General features: G+C 47.9%; 1 protein-coding gene across 1 annotated transcript in view; it reads left to right on the top strand.

Annotated features, from left to right (window-relative positions):
• The first annotated feature begins 12826 nt into the window (after nt 1–12826).
• Nucleotides 12827–20033, top strand: part of CACHD1 (cache domain containing 1) — a 154210-nt gene continuing 147003 nt past the window's right edge. Inside the window, exon 1 of the mRNA XM_066597687.1 lies at nt 12827–13165. Coding sequence (XP_066453784.1) covers nt 13001–13165 — 165 coding nt within the window. The 5' untranslated portion in view covers nt 12827–13000. The remainder of the gene's footprint in view (nt 13166–20033) is intronic.

Here is a 20033-nt window from a genome sequence, read left to right as displayed (position 1 = left end):
AGCAATTTCAGGTGATAATTGTCCCATGTGCACCCGGCCGAAATCACTCACTTCTCGGAGTCGCTTAGTTTTTTGCAAGCGACTATCGGCCCATGTACACAGGAGCCGCTCCGCTTCCATTCACTTCTGTGTGAGCACACATAATATAGTTTTTTGAACAATGAATAGCGGGGGGATTAAGGAGAACTAGTAAATCTGAATTACACTCCGGAGCTGTATTCACAATTCTGCTGGTTGTTGGAAAACGTCAACAAGATTGTGAACAGAGACACTCCTATACTCATTAGATGAGCTCTTATAATGCAGGTGAACAGTAAGGGCTTCTTCACACTGGCGATCGCGATATCGCCGTGTGAAAAGCGCTGCAAAATTGCAGCTTCGTTCAGGCAATTTTTGAGAGTCAGCAATGTTTTTTCTTGCGAAAAATCGTGCATCGCATCACCGCCGCCCGCGATTTTCTCAATAGGAGTTTCCAATGTTAAAAATGCATTGCATTGCACAAAAATCGTAAGCTCGTGCGTTGCGATGCGATAAAAAGGAGGCTCTATAGGGAAACGTGGGCTAGAAAAAAAAACTAAACGCTGAAAGATAGGACATGCCGCAGCTTGAGTGAAAAAAATTGCAAATGGAAATGACACAACTGAAAATCATTGGTCTCATAATTTTGCGTTTTCACTCACTCTCTAATTGCGCGATTTTAAGGCAGACGCCGTTTTCCCTACATCAGATTTATGTGCAGTTCCTGGCGTAAAGACAATGACTCCCAGTATTTATATCACCAGACAAAGATCTGTGAGCTATTGCTCAGGCAGGGAATGCTGGGAGATTGTAGCTCTGAAGGCTAATGAATTGTAAATGCAGCTCTGGAGTATAATACAGGATAAGTAATGTAACGTATTCACACAGTGACTACACCAACAGAATAGCAAGTGCAGCTCTGGAGTATAATAAAGAATGTAACTTCAATATCGGTACAGCGTGCCGGACATCTTTATCGATAATCAAGGCCAGAAATGTAATAGACATCTTCACCCCCATTGGAATCAATGGGAGCAATGCCTCCTATTACACCTCAAGCTCTAATTGCAATGAGGAGCAGGAAGTGTAATTGGAGGCATTGCTCCCATTGATTAACCAGTAGCATTACCATTACACTTCCGGCTCTGCCCACTGATGATGATGTCTGGCTCTGGATTAGCTGATTGGTGGGGATCCTGAGCGGCAGATCCCCGACGATCAACTATTGATGATCTATCCTAAAGATAGATCATCAATGGTAAAAGTCAAGAAAAAAAAACATTAATGAAAAAAGCACTATACAAAGACCAATGTGACCACCATGACCATATAACAGTAGAAACTATCTATACACCGGCGCTCAGGAGATCATATAAGGGATTACTGTTAGGTCTGGCAGACGTGGGCGTCGTTCTCTGAATCTGTGATTGCCTTTTTTCCTGCACATCTATGGTTAAATTGGTTCTTCCTCTTCCACCCAGCTGCAGATTGTTTGTCATGTCTTCACCACTATATAGAGGCCTCAGATCTGACAGCCTCTGCTGCAGTTATGGTCTATGAGTCCTCTCATGTATCGCAGCTGCTCCTATTGTTCCTGTGTCTGCAGTTGGTGCTTGGTCTTCAGTTTGCTCAGTACTTCCAGCTTGGTCCTGAACTTGCTTACTCATTCTGCAAATGGCGTGGTGTTATCCAACTTCCTGGCTTCATGTTGACCAGTCCTGACAGGGTTAATCAGCACCTAGGGTTCCTGCACAGGGCCGCCCTTATCAGAGCAAATTCTTTGCTGTTGATAGGCAGGGACTTTCCACCTCCTGCTTCCAGCATAGGACAAGATCGCCTGGTCACCTTTGCATTCCAAGCCACACCTCCAGCGGTGAGCACCTGGGTTTCCAGAGACGGCTGTCTGCCCTGCCGGTATGATCCATCTACTGGTTGGGCGACATAGCAGATCCAAATTAAATCCCTAACAATTACAGTACCATTTTCTATAGTGATAGCAGGTGACTTCCCCTCTTAATCTAATTGTTCACTTTCCCTTTTCTTCTTCATCCGTCTCAGACCGCCATTATGACATTTTTCATATATCCCTATTCAACACCACCTCTACTCGAGACAACCTAAACAACCAATCACCGTGAATCAGTCAAACCAAATAACCAATCACCGCTATTCAGCCAACTCAAATAACCAATCACCGTGAATGAGTAAAACCAAATAACCAATCAGGTTGTGAATGGTGTGGAGGTAATATGCCTCCGGGCCCCTGCGGAGTTCCGGGTAGTGCAATCATGTGACAAGCGCATGTGATCGCTGCGGCCAATCCCCGGCCTCAGCAACACTGAGGTTGCGCAGTCATCGCAGCAGTCACTTTTGCTTGTCTCCTGATCTGGGTACATACTGTGTCTGGCAATAACATGAATTCTTGCCAAGTAGAGCATCTGTCACTGATCTGTCCAGAATTCATGATGGGACTGGCATGAATATCTGGATTGGGATCACAGATCATGCGTTGGTGAGGATCATGGCCTCCAGCTACGAGCATCTCACTCATCAGACACTCCCTATGAACTAGACGGTGACTTGACTTCTAAACACAGAGATTTAATCCGACTGAGAAACTCGCAGTCTACATGACCTTAGCTTAACACCCATGTCACGTAGAGTTCTTCTGATCATTACCGCCACAGTGTTTACATCTATACTCATGGTGCATTGCAACTAACGGAGTGACCTTTACTTGCTATATATCGTCTTCAATGTTGGGTTTGCATCTCAGCTCCATCAGGATATAATTATGAGGAACCTCAAGAAGGAAGTCAGGACCTGCATGAGGAGGAGCTTAGGATCTGCAGCCACTACTAGGGGGAGCTCAGGACCTGCAGCCACTATGAGGAGGAGCTTAGGATATGCAGCCACCACTAGGGGGAGCTCAGGACCTGCAGCCACTATGAGGAGGAGCTTAGGATCTGCAGCCACCACTAGGGGGAGCTCAGGACCTGCAGCCACTATGAGGAGGAGCTAAGGATCTGCAGCAACCACTAGGGGAGCTCAGAACCTGCAGCCACTATGAAGAGGAGCTTAGGATCTGCAGCCACCACTAGGGGGAGCTCAGGACCTGCAGCCACTATGAGGAGGAGCTTAGGATCTGCAGCCACCACTAGGGGGAGCTCAGGACCTGCAGCCACTATGAGGAGGAGCTTAGGATCTGCAGCCACAACTAGGGGGAGCTCAGGACCTGCAGCAACTATGAGGAGGAGCTTAGGATCTGCAGCCACCACTAGGGGGAGCTCAGGACCTGCAGCCACTATGAGGAGGAGCTTAGGATCTGCAGCCACCACTAGGGGGAGCTCAGGACCTGCAGCAACTATGAGGAGGAGCTTAGGATCTGCACCCACCACTAGGGGGAGCTCAGGACCTGCAGCCACTATGAGGAGGAGCTTAGGATCTGCAGCCACCACTAGGGGGAGCTCAGGACCTGCAGCAACTATGAGGAGGAGCTTAGGATCTGCAGCCACCACTAGGGGGAGCTCAGGACCTGCAGCAACTATGAGGAGGAGCTTAGGATCTGCAGCCACAACTAGGGGGAGCTCAGGACCTGCAGCAACTATGAGGAGGAGCTTAGGATCTGCAGCCACCACTAGGGGGAGCTCAGGACCTGCAGCAACTATGAGGAGGAGCTTAGGATCTGCACCCACCACTAGGGGGAGCTCAGGACCTGCAGCCACTATGAGGAGGAGCTTAGGATCTGCAGCCACCACTAGGGGGAGCTCAGAACCTGCAGCAACTATGAGGAGGAGCTTAGGATCTGCAGCCACCACTAGGGGGAGCACAGAACCTGCAGCAACTATGAGGAGGAGCTTAGGATCTGCAGCCACCACTAGGGGGAGCTCAGGACCTGCAGCAACTATGAGGAGGAGCTTAGGATCTGCACCCACCACTAGGGGGAGCTCAGGACCTGCAGCCACTATGAGGAGGAGCTTAGGATCTGCAGCCACCACTAGGGGGAGCTCAGAACCTGCAGCAACTATGAGGAGGAGCTTAGGATCTGCAGCCACCACTAGGGGGAGCTCAGGATCTGCAGCCACTATGAGGAGGAGCTTAGGATCTGCAGCCACCACTAGGGGGAGCTCAGGATTCGCTGTCACTACTAGGGGATACTCTTGACATTACTGTATACTGTGCTATCATTAAGATCTATGGGGCAGATTTATGAAACTGTCTAAAAGAAACCTGTCCTATTTCCCCATAGCAACCAACCACAGCGCAGATTTCATTTTCCCAGAGCAGAATACAAAATGAAAGCTGCGCTGTGATTGGTTGCTGCGGGCAATTAAGACATTTTTTTTTATTTTAGACCATTTCATAAATCTCCCCCAATGCATATTAGAAAGTTGTGGAATACATTTGTATGTAGCAGCCTGACATGTATTTATATATTTCCACAATCCTCTAGCATTCTGCTCGCCAGCAGCAAGTTCTGTGAAACTCTCCGCAGAGATGACGAACGGGAAAGTTCAGTCTCGGGCTGCTGAGGCGAAGCGCTGAAAATGTGATCTCACTACAAATATTGGAGAAGAAAGAAAAGAGGGTTTAAAAATACATGAGCTAAGAAATAATTTAAGGAAATCTGCATAACACGAAGGACGGAGAGTAGGAGGCAGGCAAAGCCCTGGCACGCTATGCAGAATGCGTGTTATTATGTATGGGCAGAGGGGGCACACAGAGATGGCACTATGTAAGCGGGTGGGAAACTTAAAGGGACTCTGTCACCTACTTTTAGCCCTACAAGCTAAGCTTATGCGCTAAAAGTAGGTGATCCGCTGAGTCCGGGAATATAGGGGTCCTTTTAGATGAGCCGATTATCATTTGAACGAGCGAGTGATGTCATCGCGGACTGCTTCGCTCTTGCGCAGCCAGTTTAGACAGCTCCATTCAGTTTTTCGCATTTGCTGTATAAGCGACTAAAGGAGCGCTGTATTAACCGAACGGTAAGCGAACGAGCCAACGATGATGTTCGTCTTCAGTCGTTGGCTCGAGATTAGACCGAATGATCATCGTTCATTTTTGCTCGTTTGAATAATTTTTTGAACGAACTTCGTTCCGACTAAAGAGCACCGTAAGACCAGCTTCACACGGGTCTATGTGTTTTTACGCAAGCCTTAACGCAACATATTTGCGCTATGAACAAGTCTTTATTTGCGAGCATATAGGCACATTTTACTGTACTTTTTGCGCAAACAGGGCATGTTCATTTGCGTGTGGCAGACGAACACGCATCGATTTAAATGGCTACTTAGACTAATAAGTTGCAGATTTGTCCTCTTTTTCATGGAATTGCGCAGTGTTTTACGCATCCCGTTGCGCTTTGCACGCATAATTACACCCCCATAGACTTCTATGGGGACGATTGGTGCAGAAAGATAGAACAGATTCAGTTTTGGTTTTTTTTGTGCGTTTGTTAAATTACGCTCACACAATCGAGAACTGAGAACAGACTCATTGAAATCAATGGGTTCTATTCACTGTATATTGCGCACATAAATTTTGCAGGTGCAAGAACGCCAGCCTGTTATATTTACCTCCCTTGTCGTTCCCTCGGTGTCAGCGCTGGAAGACGCTGGTCAATGTAGTTCACCTGTTCTAATTTTATAATGGGCGGACTATTTAGCAGCGCCGCTCAATGCACTGGAGCAGGGGCGTAACTAAAGGCTCAGGGACCCTGATGCAAAACGTGAGCTGGGGCCCCCCCTCTATCTGTACCCGTACCCATACCTAAACCATGCTGCACAGAGACATTACTTGAAGCTCCTGGGCCCCAATACAAAACCTGTAACAGGGCCCCCAACTATAATGCGTTACTCATAGTACTGGGCTCCCTATATGGAGAAGAGAGGCCTTATGGGCCCCTTAAGGCTCCTGGGCCCGGGTGCAGCCGCATCCCCTGCATCCTCTATAGTTATGCCCCTGCACTGGAGAGGGGCTTGTAGCCCTCGCACCAGGGGGGCAATGGGGAAGGGAAGAATAACACTAACAGACTAATGTTCATTGCATAACTGTTGGGGTTTGCTAATGTGTATTATGCAACTGACTAATGTAACAGGCTCTGTTGTGGCCCTTGTGGACGTTGTGCAAGTGGTTTCCATCCCGGTCACGGTGGCTTTTATGGAGGTTTACATAACCGATCACCATGCTGGGTGGAGTATGAGCATCTGATGGACGAATAGTAGGGCATGTCTCACCCTGCAGGGTGGTGCCTGTATTTGGTACAATGCGTGGGGTGTGGCTCACAGGAAGTGCGCTGGGCGCGGCGGTGAAGTGTGCAAGCAAATACCATAGGTCGGAATAAGTTGGGTGTGGCCTGAGTTGTGATCTAGGAGAGAAACTCTGGAAGCCTACCATGAAAGCGGTTGGGTGTAGACTGAGTGTGCACTGCGACACAAGCCCTGGAGCCTCCTGGTCAGAGTGCCCGGTCAGCTGGACCTTCAAAGCTGAGGGAGCTCTGGTGAAGACCTGCTGTACTGCCAAGAGAGAGGGAGTCCATCATTAAAGGGGTTGTCCAGGGTTTTAAAAACAGGGCTGCTTTCTTCCAAACACAGCCCCACCCTTGCCTGTGAGGTTGTGTTTGGTATTGCAGCTCAGCTTCATTGAAGTGAATGGGAGTTGAGCTGTAATACCAAATACAACCCATGGACAAGGATGGCGCTGTGTTTGGAAGAAAACAGCCATGTTTTTTTGTAACCCTGGACAACCCCTTTAAGAGAATGTGAGTGTATACCATTAACTATTGAGTGTGTTCACAGTGCTACGGCAGGCCTTTTGAGTACCTAAAGAGTTTGTGACTTGTTCCCACAAGTGCCAACAAGCCGAGGCAAAGTTGCCAAATTGTAGATTCAGCACTGCCAAGTACTGAAACTGTGTTGCAATGTCCTGCAACTGCGAGCCAAGTTATAGAGACTGTAAGCTAATTCAGCTGCCAAGTAAAGACTTCTTTTTTGCTACAATGTGTCAGAGTGATCCTCCTGTATAGGGACAAAGTTCCATCCTGGGACGGGAGCGGCTATATTACCTGCACTTGTTCTTCTCTGACGCTCCACTTATCCACCAGTTTCGGGTCCTGTTTTCGGCCATCAAAGATGGTTGCAGCAATTTTAGTGGATACGTTACGCTGCTCTCTGATTGGCCAATGCTAATCACATGAGCAGCTCTGGTGAATCACAGAGCAGGTATAGTGTATTAGTAGCTTCACATGGACGTAACCGCAATTGCCTGCACCTTAGGGCGCATTCAGACGACCGTATATCCGCTCGGCTTGATTTTCACGCCGAGCGGATATACGGTGTCCTCATCTGCAGGGGGGGGAGGATGGAAGAGCCAGGAGCAGGAACTGAGCTCCCGCCCCCTCTCTGCCTCCTCTCCGCCCCTCTGCACTATTTGTAGTGAAAGGAGGCGGGATGGGGCAGGGCTAAGTTCCAATAATTAGCCCCGCCCCCGTTCCGCCTCTCCTCATTGCAAATAGTGCAGAGGGGCAGAGAGGAGGCAGAGAAGGGGCGGGAGCTCAGAGCACTGCTCCTGGCTCTTCCAGCCTCCCCCCCTGCAGAGAGAGACGACGTATATCGGCTTGGCGTGAAGACCGAGCCGATATACGTTCGTGTGAATCCAGCCTTAACGGAACATTTTTGCGCTATGAACGAGGCTTTTTTGCGTGTGTGTCTGAATATTTACCTGTACTTTTTCTGCCCGCAGGGCATGTTTCTCGGCGCACAAGACACACAGACGCACCAATTGAAATGGCTTATTTGTCTAATGAGTTCTATATGTGTTCTTTTTCCAACTGAATTACGCAGTGTATCACACATCTCATTGTGTGCACATTTGCGCACCTCCATTGACTTCTATGGGGGCATTTGGTGCGCAAATGCACAGTAACATAAAGCATCTTCTATCTTTTTGTGCTGCAAAAAATACGGAAATGTGTACGAACACATTGAAATCAATGGGTTCTATTTTCTGCGTATTGCACAAATACATCCGGCCTCAGACCACCAATGCACTATGGGAGTTAGCTAGTCTGAATATTGCATTGACTATCTTGGGTGGCCGAAAACAGGACCCGAAATTGGTGGATTTGAAGGACAGTAGAGAAGAACAACCACAAGTAATATTTGCTCCCCGGAATATAATTCTGTCCCAAAACTGGAGGGTCACTTTAATCTCCCCATCCTGTGTCTCAGGGGTGTAACTAAAGGCAAAAGTTCAGCTTGGGCCCCCTTTCCTCCTCTTTTCCCACGGCCGGCAGTGCACTGATAGACTGCAGTTGTGGCCAATAACAGTGGAAGGGAGGGCCACGTACCAGGGGACTCTGCAGCCTGTAATTGGCAGCTGCCCAGGTAACAGTCCCTCCCCTCCCTGGGTGCCACCCACAGCAGTAAAATGGCAAATGGCAGGGCCCACGGGCCCCCTTTCTCTAAGGGGCAGGGTCACAATTACGACCCTTAGCGGTACGCCAGTGCTTTATCCCCCCATTGAGGCAACTATACAGCTGCAGATATATTCCAAGGATGGTCTTGCTTTTAGACAGGTTTGATAAATGGGGCCCAAAAAGTTTTATTCTGCTGTTGTCAATTTGTAAGTGATACTCCGATTATAAGGATAAAGGTTGTATCTGTAAGTGAAGATCATCCGTCCGTCAACCGGTAAGAGTAGAAACAGCGGAAAGCGTCCGTGGAAGTCCATATGAAGTCCTCAGAAATCCACTATCAGAGTGGGCAGAGGATTGGACGTCCCGCGGCCAACTGTGAGGAAGATTCTGCGCAAATGTTTGCGATGTTCTCTCTACCAACTCTAATTGTTACCGACCCTGAAACCGGACGACAAGAAGCGCGGCGGGGTTCTTTCTGCGAGAGCATGCGAACTGGAATGGAACGTGATGGTGTCATGGAGTCTTTAGTGATGAAGCCGCCTTCCACCTTTCAGACAATAAACATAATGTCAGAATCTGGAGGAAGGAAAACCCACCCGTCTACGTGGAGCGTATGTGTGACCCCCCAAGGGAATGTGTTTTGCACTGTAACCTGTAGGAAAGTCTAAGCCCCTTCTTCTTCCATGAGGAAACAATCCTGGAGATTTCGTACCTTGACATGATACAGATGTGACTTCTACCACAGGCGGAACAGGAGAGACCAGGTTTTATCCTCCCCCCATTATCACTATGAAGTCAGAAGCGAGCGTCGGCCACCAAGCAGATAGATTGGCCATACAGGTGGTGACTATAGGGAACATCTTCCTTGGGCTGCACGTTCCCCGGACCTTATGCCTTGTGTTGTTTCCTCTGGGGGTGTTAGAGTCTACAAGCCCCCTTTACCACCCACCATGTATGACCTGCGAGGACGCATCGTGAAGCCATTGCATCAGTCAGCCGTGATCCACTACATCGTGTACGGCAGGAACTCGACTACAGGCTCCATGTGTGCCGAGTGACCAAGGGGGCCACACTGATTACCTCTAAGATGGAAAACAGTGTTGATGATGTGCGAGAAAACTTTTTGAGTTTTTGTTTCCATTAATATCAAATTTCTGTATGTAGTTAGGCCGATGTTACATGACCGGGTCGGATTTCACCAGTGACCAGTGACCCCCCCACATACCTGTCCGGATTGGTCTTATGTGTGCTGCAGATGTGCCAGCGTGCCAGGGCAGTGCAGAAAATGCTGGGCTGTCCATGACGCGGATCCGGGGCATTTCAGAATCGCCGCATGTCGGACGGCTTCCATTGACTGCAATAGAAGCCGTCCGTGTGAGACCCGCACAAAAATAGAGCATTCTGAGATTCTTCCTCCGCAAGTGATTTCCGCTTGTGTGTGTGAGAGTCATTTTATATTGCACTCCATGAACGGACATTGCTGCGTCTGGCCGTGGATTCCGCAGCAAAAATCTGTCCGGGTGCATTGGGCCTAAATGGGAGTTATGGGGGGGGGGGGGGGGGTTATAACGGGAAGATGATTTGTAATAACCCTGTATTATTATGTGATATTGGCACAATGTGGGGCAAGCTCTTACCCCCTGACATGTCTTCACTGCCAGCTGTTATCCCCCTCAACGCCATGTCCACTTTCAGATGTACTTCCCCCTGTATTATTGCTCTGGCCATCACTGCACTCCGATATCCCTCTTTCCAACATGATTTCCATCATGATTACATTTTGTGAACCCATTTTCAGACACCCCTGTACCCCACTTATAAATACCCCCACTCCTATCTGCTTCCTGCATATTCACTTCTCACTGCCATTTCTCATCACTGTGCCCCACTCTTAATTGCTGTCCTTCCAATAACTAGTAGTGTTCCTATTACTAGAGAAGCCAAATGCCTAACAACAGGTAGTGGATTGCGAATGTGCTGGAAAAGAGATCCCTATCTCTCCGCACTTCAAACAGGATTTTCAGTGGTAATACAAAGTATTTTTGAATGCAAGTATATTACAAGATTGATGACACACAGGCTGTTAGATGAGCAGAAGGTGTGTGAAAAGTTAGTATCCATTTAATGGCTATAGACGGTTCAGAAGGATCTTTCTCAATGAGGGCACACTCTTGGCAGTTGTGTCACAACAAAACGGTGACTGTTGTATAAATGGGTGGTTACTCGTTAGTGGGTACATATGGCAAGCCCAGTGTTAGGATGTCAGGAGTCACTGACTACTCCAATTTCACCCCTCAGGTCACTGCTGGTACTGCTAACCAGGGGCAGTAGCATTCTCTGACGACATTGGCCTGGAATGAGACTCGGGCACGCTGTATAGAACACCGGGGGAGTTTAGCTTAAAACCCCTAAATTAATATGCAGGCATGAGTTCCATATAGACACAACAGTTCACGTTTCACTGTATCCTGTAAACCCGCCATCACCCTGCGCTGTGTGCACCTATTTATCACTGCCCTACTGGCCCCTTACTGTCCTGTACCCCATTTTCATGTCCATCACAGTGTCCTTTGTACCCCTCTTTATCATTGCTCTCTCCTGTACTGGTTCCCATGTACCCCTCTTCATCACTGTACCACGAATACCCCTCTTTTTCTCCCCCGCCCCCCGTCCTCTGTATCCCCTTATTATTACCATCACTGAGCCTTGAATAGCCCACTTTATCACTATCACCTACTGTGTATCCTTCTTTACCGCTGTTCTCTGGGCCCCTCTATGTGTCCTGAGTACCCCTCCTTCTTCCCGTATACCCTTCTTTTTCTGCCCCATCTACCTTTTTGTCTCAACTGTACTCCTCTTCATCGCTGGTCTTTGCTCCCCCTCTTCCTTTCCCCAACTACGCCCACTGTACCCCTCTTTTTTGCCACTTCGTCCTTTATGTGCCCCTTTTTTCTGTTCCCCTCTTTATCCCTGTCCTAATGCCAAAGTTTTTTCTGCCCCTTCTTGCTCTGTACCCTGAGTACCCCTTTTTTTGTCCCCTTTGCGCCCCTCTTTTTCACTGCTCTCCATGCCCTCTTTTCCTCTGTTCCCCTTCTCCTGTGCCCCCCTCTGTCATCTGTGTCCCCCCTTCTCCTGTGCCCCGTGTGTCCTATCTCCTGTGCCCCCTCCATCCTCTGTGTCCCCCCTTCTCCTTTGCCTCCTCAGTCCTTTGTGTCCCCCCTTCTCCTGTGCCTTTTCTGTCCTTTGTGTCCCCTCTTCTCCTGTGCCCCCTCCATCCCCCATTCTCTTGTGCCCCCTCCGTGTTCCCTCTTCTCCTGTGCCCCCTCCATCTATGTCCCCTGTCCGGTGCCCCGTATTCTGCCGCTGTCTGTACCCCTCTTCGTCCCTGTGCCCCACTATACCCATTCCCCCTCCACTGTCTGTACCTCTTTTACTGTGCCCCTTCTGTCCTCTGTCACCCCTTCTCCTGTGCTTCCTCTGCCCTGTGTTCCCCCCTTCTCCTGTGCCTCCTTCATTCTCTGTGTCCCCCCTTCTCCTGTGCCTCTTCAGTCCTCTGTGTTCCCCACTCTCCTGTTCCTCCTCCTTCCTCTCTTCTCCTGTGCCCCCTCCGTCCTCTGTGTCCCCCCTTCTCCTGTGCCCTCTCCATCTTCTGTGTCCCCTCTTCTCCTGTGCCTTCTCCATCTTCTGTGTCCCCTCTTCTCCTGTGCCCTCTCCATCTTCTGTGTCCCCTCTTCTCCTGTGCCTTCTCCATCTTCTGTGTCCCCCCTTCTCCTGTGCCCTCTCCATCTTCTGTGTCCCCCCTTCTCCTGTGCCCTCTCCATCTTCTGTGTCCCCCCTTCTCCTGTGCCCTCTCCATCTTCTGTGTCCCCCCTTCTCCTGTGCCCTCTCCATCTTCTGTGTCCCCTTCATCCTTTGTTTCTCCCCCCTTCTCTTGTGCCCCCTCTGTCCTCTCCTTTCCCCCCTTCGTCCTCTGTGTCCCCCTTTCTCCTGTGCTTCCTCCGTCCTCTGTGTCCCCCCTTCTCCTGTGCCCTCTGTCTTCTGTGTCCCCCATTCTCCTGTGCCCCTCCGTCCTCTGTGCCCACTCAGTTCTCTGTCCCCCCTTCTCCTGTGCCCCCACTGTATCCCATTCTTCTGTGCCCCCTCTGTGTCCTCCCTTCTCCTGTACCTATCCGTCCTCTGTGTCCCCCCTTCTCCTGTGCCCCCTCCTGCCCCTATGCCCGTCCCCCCGCCCGCTGTCTGTACCCCTCTTCGTCCCTGTGCCCCCCTCTTCCTCTGGTGCCGGCTCCTCTTCTCCCGGCAGGGGGCAGTCTTCCCCCCGCTTTCCAGCTCCTGAGTGTCGGCCGTGATTTCCCGCCCCCTCCTCCGCCTCAGTTCGCACTTTCCCCGGGACTCCGGCAGGTCTGGACCGTACTAGCCGCCCGGGATCCGGTGACTTTCCCCCGTCCGCCGCGCGGTCCCTAGAGCCCCCGAGGCTCTGATGTTTGTCCCCGGTCGTCGGCCGCCGCCGCTGGGAACTTTGGGCTGAGAGCGGACAGAAGTTTGTGGCAGCCGGGAGGTCGGAGGATGGGGCCGGGGGGGAGCTGCCTGCTCGTCCTCTGCTCCGTGGCCGCCGCTCTCTGGACACCTGCCCGCGGCGAGCCGGACGTCTCCATCCTGGACGAGGCGCAGCTGCTGGCCGATCACATGGGGAGACTGACGGCGGAGGAGCTGGGGGTCCACACCATGCAGGTGAGCGGGGGGGCGCGCAGGGGACATAGGGGCGCACGGAATGTACATAGGGGAGCGGGTATAGTGTGTATAGGGGCAAATGGACGGTGTATGGGAGGGCGGACAGCTTATGGAGGGGTGAGGGGAGAGTGCACGAAATGTATATAGGGGAGAGTGTATAGTGTGGGTATATAGGGGAGAGGGTATAGTGTGTGTATATAGGGGAGAGGGTATAGTGTGTATATAGTGGTGCACAATCTATATAGGAGTGGACTGTATACTATATGTGTATAGTGGTGCACGAAACCTACACATGGGTGAAAGTAGAATGTATACATAGCAGAGAAGGTAAAGTATATATTGGAGTACATGAAATGTATATAGGAGTGAGGGTATAGTGTGTGTAGGGGTGCATGGGAAAATATTTCTTCCCTGCCCTCCTATATACACAGACACTATACCCTCATTCCTATATACACTCTACCCTCTGCTATGTGTACATTCTGCGTGTATACAGCGGTGAGGGTAGAATGTATACATAGGCGTATTCGAATTGTATAAAGGAGAGAAGATATATTGATTGTGTCTGTGTGTATATATAGGGGTGCACAGAATATATACAGGGGAGAAGATGTAGTGTGTGTGTGTATATATGGGTGCATGGAATATATATCACGGAGAAGATATAGTGTGTGTGTATATAGGGTTGCATTATTTACACACACACACACATATACATATATATGAGGATATAGTGTGTGTGTGTGTGTGTATATATATATATATATATATATATATATATATATATATATATATATATAGGGGTGGACAAAATGTGTATATAGGGGGGTGGTAAATTGTATATAGGAAGTGCAAGAAATGTTTATAGGGGTTGGTGTGTGTGTGTGTGTGTGTGTGTGTATATATATATATATATATATATATATATATATATATATATATATATATATATATATATATATATATATATATATAATATTTAAAAAAAAAATTTTCATTAAATGTATACACCAACCCCTCACTCCTGTATACATATAGGGGTTCATGAAACATAAACAGAATGGAGTTGTTGGGTGTGTACATATAGGGGTTCATGAAACATATACAGAATGGAGGGGTTGGGTGTACATATAGGGGCTTATAAAACGTATACACGAGTGAGGGGTTGGGTGTGTACATATAGGGGTTCATGAAACGTATACACGAGTGAGGGGTTGGGTGTGTACATATAGGGGTTTATGAAATGTATACACGAGTGAGGGGTTGGGTGTGTACATATAGGGGTTCATGAAACATATACAGAATGGAGGGGTTGGGTGTGTACATATAGGGGTGTATGAAACGTATACACGAGTGAGCGGTTGGGTGTGTACATATAGGGGTGTATGAAACGTATACACGAGTGAGCGGTTGGGTGTGTACATATAGGGGTGTATGAAACGTATACACGAGTGAGCGGTTGGGTGTGTACATATAGGGGTGTATGAAACGTATACACGAGTGAGGGGTTGGGTGTGTACATATAGGGGTGTATGAAACATATACACGAGTGAGGGGTTGGGTGTGTACATATAGGGGTGTATGAAACATATACACGAGTGAGGGGTTGGGTGTGTACATATAGGGGTGTATGAAACGTATACACGAGTGAGGGGTTGGGTGTGTACATATAGGGGTTTATGAAACGTATACACGAGTGAGGGGTTGGGTGTGTATATATAGGGGTTCATGAAGCGTATACACGAGTGAGGGGTTGGGTGTGTACATATAGGGGCTTATGAAACGTATACACGAGTGAGGGGTTGGGTGTGTACATATAGGGGTTTATGAAGCGTATACACGAGTGAGGGGTTGGGTGTGTACATATAGGGGTTTATGAAGCGTATACACGAGTGAGGGGTTGGGTGTGTACATATAGGGGTTTATGAAATATATGTATGTGAGAAGGCACGGTGTATAGGAAGTCGCTCAGTGTATATAGGTGTGTCCAGAATGTGTACAGGGGGAGGGTATAGTGTATATAGGGGTGCCCAAAATGTATATAGGGGAGGGTATAGTTTGTATTTAGGGGTGCCCAAAATATATCCAGGGGGAGGGTATAGTTTGCATATAGGGTTGCCAAGAATGTATACAGGAGGGAAGGTATAGTGTATATAGGGGTGCCTAGAATGTATAGAGGGGGAGGGTATAGTTTGTTTATAGGTGTTCCCAGAATGTATATAGGGGGGTATAGTGTGTCTGTATATAGAATTGCACGGAATATATATTGGGGGTGAGGGTATGGTGTGCTTATATATATAAATGAGATAGTATGGTGAGTATATTTGGGGACTTGGAACGAATACATTGGGGAGAAGGGTTTGTGCTACATAGGGGAGAGGGTAGTGTCTATAGGGGTGCACAAAAAATGTATGGGTGAGGGAATATTGTGTGTGTATGTATATATATAATGCACAAAATGGTATACAGGGGTGAGGGTATTATATATGTGTACATCTAGGTGTGTGTATAGATAGAGGTACACAGAATGTATATAGGGCAAGGGTCTATAGGTTATAAATAGGGGCACTTGGAATGTGTATAGTTTATATATAAGGTTACATGGAATCTGTATATAGGGGTGAGGGTAGAGTGTATGTATAGGGGGTGCCCAAATGTATATTGTGTGTGTGTGTGTAGGCGAGAGAGTATAGCGTGTGTACATAGTTTATGGTGGTACACAGAATGTATATAGGGCAAGGTCTATAGTTTATATATAGGGGGTACATGGAATTGTATATAGGCTGATGGTATAGTTTATATATAGGGGCACATGGAATGTGTATATAGGGTTAGGGTAGAGTGTATGTATAGGGGGTGCCCAAAGGAACATTGTGTGTGTATATATACAGGCGAGAGGGTATAGTGTGTGTATATAGGGGTGCACAAAATGTATATAGGAGTAAGGCTATAGTGTGTGTGTATATAGCGTGCATGGAAATATACAGGGGTGAGGGTATAATGTATACACGGGTACATGAAATGTATATATGGAAGAGCGAATAGTGTATATAGGAGTGCACAGAATATATACAGGGGACAGACAGGGTATAGCATATGTATAGGGTTGTAGGAAATGTATATGGGATGAGGGTATAATGTATGTGTATATAGGGGTTTACAAGATGTATATGGGCTAGTGCGTATGTTTAGGGGTGCATGCAATATATAGGGGTAAGCGTATAGTGTGTGCATATATGGGGGTGCATGAAATGTATAAAGGAGTGAGGGTATATAGTATATACAGGGTTATTGTATAGTGTATATGGGGGTGATGATATAATGTGTGTGTATATATATATGGAGTGTGTGTGCAGAATATATAGGGTGAGGGCACTATATAAAAATATGGATTTGCACAGTGTAATTTGGGGGTGAGGCAATGGGGCTCTGGGGTATATGGATGAGGGTACAGGATATAAGTGGGGGGCTGAGGTATGGGAGCTTGGATGCAGTGTACATATGGGTACAAAGGGCTGTATATTTGGACTAGCATAGAGTATATGGGGAGTTTGGGGGCACAGGAAATGTTTGCAATGCATTGGGGGCACAGGGTAACAATGGGGGCGTAATATAAGGTGCTGCCTAAAACACTGATTCAATGTTTTTGTTTTTTCTCCTAATTGAGATGCTGTATCTTGTTGGGGGGCACTTATTTAGTACCCCTTATATCTGCAGATTGTGTTAAGAATGTTTGTAAATCTCTGATGTGACCGACTCCGAACTGCCGATAACCGCTGCGCCTGTAATACGGAGCGACCGAAAACGGTTGGATGAAATCTTCAGAGAAGCCTCCCCTGATTGCGCATTTCATGCATCGTCGCCGTTACATTGTCGCATGCATTTGCGAGTCTGACATCACAGGAAGGCGACTTCAGTTTCATGTTACAGTTCTCGCACCCCGTAATATGACAGTGATAAAGTTGCAGTTTGGCGCAAGTTTTGGTTATAGCCATCTGATCTAAACGGCAGCCATAGGGGTCCTGGAGCTGTACGCAGCCCAACGCGGTCGTTGCATCTCGCACAATTATCAAGTTAATGAGCGCCAATAATCGAAAGTAGAAAATATGAGCAAATCGATTTGTTTCAGTTCCATAGACGCAGCGGCGATCGTCGCATACAGTCAGATCGTTCGCAAAGTGTCACCTGACGGGGTTCGGTTTTGAGAGTGACCGCCATCGATATGAATTCAGGCTCGTTTATTTCACGTGAGCAGATTGGGGATTTCTATTGGCCGCTGTAATTAACCGCAGTAATGCCGGAAATTTTAGTCGCATCTGATGTTAATTATTACACTTGTATCTCACAATTACGATGTTATAACCATTTAAAGGGGGTATCCTGCAACCAAAGTGCGCCGTGTAGCGTTTGTGAAACCCCGCTCTTGTCTATTCACGTAGTACTGCTGCTGCAGAACTTCTTGCAAACCGCCATTCATTCATCTGGGTTGTCTGTATGTAAAGCTGCACAAGTGTATCAACAGTTGTGTCCTTTATATGTGAATATTGGTTTTTCAGCTATGCCGGTGAGCGCCATAGGTTCGAACCGCGGTCATTATTAAAACGCCAAACTTTGTTTGAAAAAAAAAACAAGTTTTTTTGGACTAATTTTGAAGATGAGAGCAACATCATTAAAGTGGCGTACAGGCCCCTTCACACGGGCGTATTTATTTTTTTTTGTGTTACATTCGTGTTTTTACGGACGCAATACGGACAGCGTGCAGCAGCATTGATTTGCATTGGAGAATACAGATGAGTTTTTCTTGCGGACTGATTATTTGCATTTCTTTGCATATTTACGTGTTTTTTGGCGCATATTGCCAGGAGACCGAAGGGGAAAAGAGTAACTTCAATTGGGCCTCATTATGTATTTCTTTCTTTGCGCGCCTGCAAAATGCAGAGAAAACGGATGACGTACGGATATAAAAAACGCGTATGCTTATGTAACACACGTAGTAAAAATCATGCTTTTTTTTACGGGTCTCCCCGCAATGTTTTACCGATTTGTAAACCGCGCCTCGCCGGCAGAGACCGCGTATGGCTGCGGGTGTACTGCGCTTGCCTGCATATCACGTGCACGCAGTCATGCGCAGTGTGCCTTTTTTTTTTCCATTTCCTGCTCTTTCAGAACTGGGATGCGTATGCCCATGTGCCTTGTATTGCGTACGGACAGCGTATCGCTCGGGCCGCGTGGTACAATGTTGCGATTTATTTCTAGTGCATATCGATAGTGTCTAGAGACTCGTGGGCATGGAGCAATGAGAGTCCATTGACTTTCATTGACTCCATTTACCGCGGATCACGCGGCCGTGCGACGCATGCGTAATTCGCTGTTAAATAATGAACGCAAAAAAAGCATTGTTCGTTTTGCAAAAACGCTACACTTGTCTGTGCAAATACGTAGACGCTTGTGTGAATCTGGAATTATAGTCCCCCCCCACCGCCATCCGCGGCCCCCCGTGTTCAGCTCTGGATCCAGTTTACATCGTGACTCTTTTGGGCTGCACTTGTCTGCCCTGATGAAATATTCCGTTTTTTTTCCCCCCGCATCTGCTCCATATTACACTTTATCAGGAACACATCGCACGAGGCGGAGAGGGATGGAAGTGAAAGAGATTTAAAGATCAATGGCGAGTGCGGCAGCCCGGGCTTCATAGCGGGAAATAACCTTGGATATTCACGTTTTGTATTCCAGACTGCGGTTCCTCTGAAATATCCATATCCATCGTAGTCTGAAGCCGGGGTGCTATACGTTCCAGTTATGTGCCCACTATGTATCGCCCATGACTGTAGCAGGATACAACCTGACACTTTGCCGCCATCTTGAATACACGTGGTGGTTTCTCGCTGTTCGCCTTCTACGACATCCTGTCCAGTGAGGGGCTTTCATGATCGGGAACATTCATTAAGGTGCTTTTAAATGGAACGATTAGCGTTCAAACGAGCAAAAGTGAACGATGAGTGTTTACCTTTCATTCCACGTTCGTTTTCTGCAGGCCTAAAACCATCGTTGGTTCGTTCGCTGGTCGTTCAGGTTAAATGGCGCCCGTTCAGTCCTTCTCATTCGCTTATACAGGGACTGGACGATTCACGTATAAACGAGCCAACAATGTATCTGCCTGTCTAAACGGGTCACGGGAGCGAAGGAGCCAACGATGACATCACTCACTCGGTCCAACCAGAATCGACTCTAGACAAGGATTGGAGGCTTTGGTTTTCTCTTTTCCGGATGGGTTAGCGCCATTTCACATGAGTGTTTTCTGCTTTTCGCCTAGTTGTTCAAAATGGAAAGAAAACGTTTCTTTTTCTGCCTGTAGAAACGCATTGAAACTGGAGATTTGTTACTAATTTCCCATTAATTATATATAAAACAGCCGTGCCCTCCGGCGCTGCAGGCTGCGCACAACTAGTGGACAGAATCCCCTGTCCTGTTGGGACTATTTTAGATGAGCCCATTCTCGTTTGAGCGAGTGACAGTATTATGTACAGGGTTTTGGGTCAGTTAGGGTACTTTTAGACAAGCCAATTATCATTTGAATGAGCGAACAAGCGAGTGACGTCACCGTTGGCTCGTTCGCTTTCGGGCAGCCTGCTTAGGCAGACGCATCGTTGGCTCGTTCATACGATAAGACCCAACGTCCACGGGCGGATTTGGTTGATGAGTCCGTGCAGGTCTCTCACAGCTCTAACCGCCCATAGAGAAGCATTGGGCATCCACACTTCATTTAAGTCCAGCAGGTTTTGATTTTCAATGATTTGCGTATGCACGCGCGGATAATAAATCGCAGCACGCTCCATTTTACTGCAGATCTGGCTCCATTCATCTCTAT

This window comes from Eleutherodactylus coqui, chromosome 3 (assembly GCF_035609145.1).
Source record: "Eleutherodactylus coqui strain aEleCoq1 chromosome 3, aEleCoq1.hap1, whole genome shotgun sequence".
Lineage (NCBI taxonomy): Eukaryota > Metazoa > Chordata > Amphibia > Anura > Eleutherodactylidae > Eleutherodactylus > Eleutherodactylus coqui.
Note: the sequence above shows the minus strand (reverse complement) of the source record. Positions and strands in the feature narration are given on the sequence as shown.